The sequence below is a fragment of the Emiliania huxleyi genome (genome assembly GCF_000372725.1).
Source record: "Emiliania huxleyi CCMP1516 unplaced genomic scaffold EMIHUscaffold_408, whole genome shotgun sequence".
NCBI lineage: Eukaryota > Haptophyta > Isochrysidales > Noelaerhabdaceae > Emiliania > Emiliania huxleyi.
Window position 1 is genome coordinate 21,471 of NW_005198914.1, and position 3,962 is coordinate 25,432.

At 68.5% G+C, this 3,962-nt stretch overlaps 1 protein-coding gene across 1 annotated transcript in view; it reads right to left on the reverse strand.

Moving 5' to 3' along the window:
- EMIHUDRAFT_458976 (hypothetical protein) overlaps positions 1-441 on the reverse strand; it is a 3,139-nt gene extending 2,698 nt beyond the window's left edge. Inside the window, exon 1 of the mRNA XM_005769888.1 lies at positions 318-441. Coding sequence (XP_005769945.1) covers positions 318-384 — 67 coding nt within the window. The 5' untranslated portion in view covers positions 385-441. The remainder of the gene's footprint in view (positions 1-317) is intronic.
- Positions 442-3,962: the final 3,521 nt, after the last annotated feature.

The window sequence follows — 3,962 nt, forward strand, 5'->3', positions numbered from 1 at the left end:
GGAGGGGGGGAGGGGGGTTGGCGGGCGTGCCTTTGGGAACATCATCAGGTGCGGCCCCGACTCGATCCACTGATCCGGGCCCGCCTCCTCCTTTGAGGTGACAAACGGGTCCGTGTTGTCGAAGCCCAAGTCGCCTGTCGCGGCAAAAGGAAGGGAACCAATAGGCGAGGAGGTCCGGAGGCTCCTCCCCACCGCCTCTCTCCCCTCTCGAGTGCCAAGAAGCGCAGGCGACGAGGGTGGCTGGCTGCGGTGTACGGGCAAAGGCTGATGGCGGCAATGCTGTTGGGGTCTGCGGCGAGGGCGGAGAGAGCAATCGCCTTGCAGCATCCAGACAAACGCGTCGCGCTTCATGAGCGGCTTCTTGCGCGCCATCCAGCCCTTCATCCAGTCGAGGCCGGCCGCGTCAAAGCAGACAGGCGCCGCCTCGCGCGCAGACGCCCAGACGCCGTCTTCCGACGCGGGCCCGCTGGGGTTGGCCGGCATGCATGTCCAACCGTTCGTGCCGTTCCGGAGCACCTTTTGCGTGGAGTCGAGGATGGTCGCCTAACACGACTCCGAGAGTGTGTCACCTAACACGACTCCGAGAGGGCACGAAACCAAGGACACACGAGTGATCGATCGCCTTCGAGCTGAGAAAGCTGGGCGCGGCCGCGGAGTAAGCTTCGATCTGCCACTCAATCGAAGCGTGGAGGTCTATGGCCGCAGACAGCGGGAAGAGGAGCGCGGGCAGCATAAAACTGTCGTGTCCGCGGTCAATCACGGCGGCCAAACGCGCTGCGTCGGCGTGGGCCCTAACTCGGTGTGCATCTACCACCGCACGAGGCTAACGGGATGCGTCCCGTGCGACATCGGCGAAGCGCGAGTGCCGCGCACGCTGTCGCTCTTCGAGCACCTCAACGGTACGCACTGGGACGGGTGCAACTACGGCGGCTGGCTGGCCACGGGGCACACGTCCCTCAACACCCACGTCACGAACGTCGCCCGCGCCTTCGGCGCCTCGGCAAAGGTCATGGAAGTGAGGCTCGGCTGCAGGGACCCGACGCGGGCGCACGATCCGGACACCAACCCGTACCAGCGGGGCGACGGCGTCTTCGGCAACTATGCAGAGTCGGCACGCGCCGTGGTGTACGACGGCACGTGCGTCACCGCGGTGCACCATGACAAGCTGCGCCCGCTGGCGAGCGGCAAGCGCCTAGCCACCGACTACGCCGAGGAGACGAAGCGGAAGGCCAAGGCAGCGGCGTGCGACGCCAAAAACTGCGACTTTATGACGTGGGCGGCGAGCACGCGCGGCGGCATCGGGCACGAGGCGGCGACGTGGTTCAACACCAACTTCGACATCAAGGCCGCTAAGGCGTCCTCCGACAGCGAACGATGGCGGGTCAGTAGCGAGCGCAAGCGCTTCCTGCAAGTGCACTCGGCCATCGTCGCGAGGCGCAACGCCGCCATCTTCGACTACAACGCGTGGCCAAAGATGGGCGGCGAGATGCCGCGGGCGCCCCGAGAGCAGTACGAGTAGGGACGGGCGAGGGAGGAGGGGCGCTAACCACGGGCGACTACAAGTCGAAGGTTCGAGGACGACTACTCACCGCCTGGGTCGTTTGGGGCGCGCGGCTCCGTCGAGGACCGGGCGCGCCCCTTTCCCGGCGCGGCGTAGGTCCCACTCTGACGTATAGAGGGGAGGCACGGACAACGGCCCAATTCATCAATTCCACTCATCTTCTGGTGCCTAGCCCCGTGCAGCGGCGGTCCGGCAGGCTGCCCCCAAGGCCCCCTGGGCCGCTGCGGGTTTTGGAGTTATGCTTTGGCACAGCTTCGGCGATGGCGGCCCCTCTCTGGGGCTTGCATAGGCGGGGAGTCTCCCTCGCTGGTCTCCTCATTCCCTTTTTTCTTTTTCTTTTGAGAGCAGGACGCCGGGTTTGTCTTGTATGTGCGTGTCGGGCCGGGGTGTGGGCGAGGGGCAGAAGGGGCGGGGGCGTGCGGGGCAGAGTGCGTGTCGGGCCGGGGTGTGAGCGAGGGGCGGGGGCGTGCGGGGCAGAGGCCCAACGTCGGGCGGCTTGTCGGGGTCCGGAGCATTCGAGGGGGGAACGAGGAGGGGGGAATGGGCGGTCGGCGACGAGTAGAGCAGCAGGCGCGTACGGGGTAGCCGTCACTTTCCTGCCTCACAAGGGCGGGGCTGTCCCGGAAAGTGAGAAACGCCGGGCAGCGTGGCGCATTACTGAACCCTCCCATACGTGCTCGTACTCCTCCTTCGCTGTCCCATCTCCCCACCTCTTTCCCGCCTGGGCGGGGCGGTGGGCGGGCGCGCGGTGCGGCGCGGCGTGTGCGTGTGTGCGTCTGCAACGAAGGACCGCTCGCAGATCTGGTGAGCCGGTGTGTGTGCCTGTCCCGTGCCAGTCCGCGTCGTGCCATCCAAGGGAAGTATGGGAGGATGCCCTCGTGGCGATAATTCTTTTTCCCCGCGACTGTGCCTCTTTTGGTATTGTGGCGTACCTGTGTCGAACCTGTGTGCTGTGAGAGAGAGTTCTTTTCGTTGAATTCTTTTTCTCAGACTCGCGCGGCGTGTTGGTAAGACACTCGGCCGCGGCACAGCACAGGGTATGTCGGCTCGCCGCGCTCAGCAGGCGGCCAAGGCCAGCGCCGACTGGGACTGGGAGGGCGACGACGAGGAGTGGGGCGACGCGTGGTCGGACAGCCCCGCCGCCAAGCCCTCCCGCGGCCGGCCGCTTCTCTCGTCGCTGGCAAACCGAGGAGGAGGAGGCGGAGGCGGCGCCCCGTCGGCTCGGCCGCCACCCGCGGCGCGGCGCCGCTCGACGACGCGCTTCGTCGTCTGCGCCTTTGCGCTCGCCCTCCTCCTCCTCCACATCCAGACCCGGATGAGCCGTGTGGCGACGCACCAGGCGTGCCTCTGCCGCCGCCGCCGCCCGCCTCCCGCGATGCAGTCTCCGCCTCCGCCGCCCCACCGAGCCGCACACACGCTGTCCGCCCGCCCAGCCCTCTCCTCGACTCAACGGCACCACTCCTCCCCCACACGAGGCTTTGGCACTGGGTAGCTTTGGCGCTGGGGACACCAGCCCTCCCTGTCCCCGGAACCTCTTTGCGCCTCTCTTCAGGCGACGGCGGCGGTGGCGCCGGCTGCGTCGGCGGGCGGGACAGGCACCGCTGGCGCCCCAGGCGCCCGTGGCGTGCGGCACGGCCCCAACGAGGCGCCGTCGGTCGCCGGCGCAGCGGCGCAAGGGCCCGTGAGCTCTGCCCCGGAACCTTCTCGGACCCTTCCCAATCAGGCGGCCGGGGCGGAGGAGGCCGAGGGGCGCGGGCGGCCGCTCACGTCGCTGGAGGCGCTCGAGCGCGCCGACCGCGTCGGAAACGCCTCGCCGCCCCCGCCCGCCCTCCGCGCCCCGCCGACGCAGGCCGGGGCAGGCCCTGCCGCGGGATCAGCGCTGGCGGGCGCGGAGGCGGCAGGATCAGCGCTGGCGGGCGCGGAGGCGGCAGCAGCAGCTGCGGCGGCGGCGGCGGCGGGGGGGCGTGCGGTGGCGGGGACGGCATCGTCGGCATCTGCGGTGGCGGAATCAGTCGCGGCGGTGGCGGCGGGTCCACCTGTCGCGTGCGACGACAAGAGCTCCTCTTGTGAGGATTGGATGCGGCACGGCGAGTGCGGCAAGAATGCAGGCGGAGATTAGGGGAGACTAGGGAGATTAGGGGGAGATTAGGATGCGGCACGGCGAGTGCGGCAAGAATGCAGGCGGAGACAGCTGCCACGCACCTCACACACAAGTGCCAGACAAGTCGCGGACACCTCGCCGGCACCCGTCAGACACCTCTAAGACACCTCTCAGACACCTCCGGACACCTCCGGACACCTCCCGACACCTCCCGACACCTCATGACACCTGACGGGCTATAGACATCTGCCATAGACACCCGCTAGACCCACTCCGTGCCGCCTCCACAGCCCTGTGGGG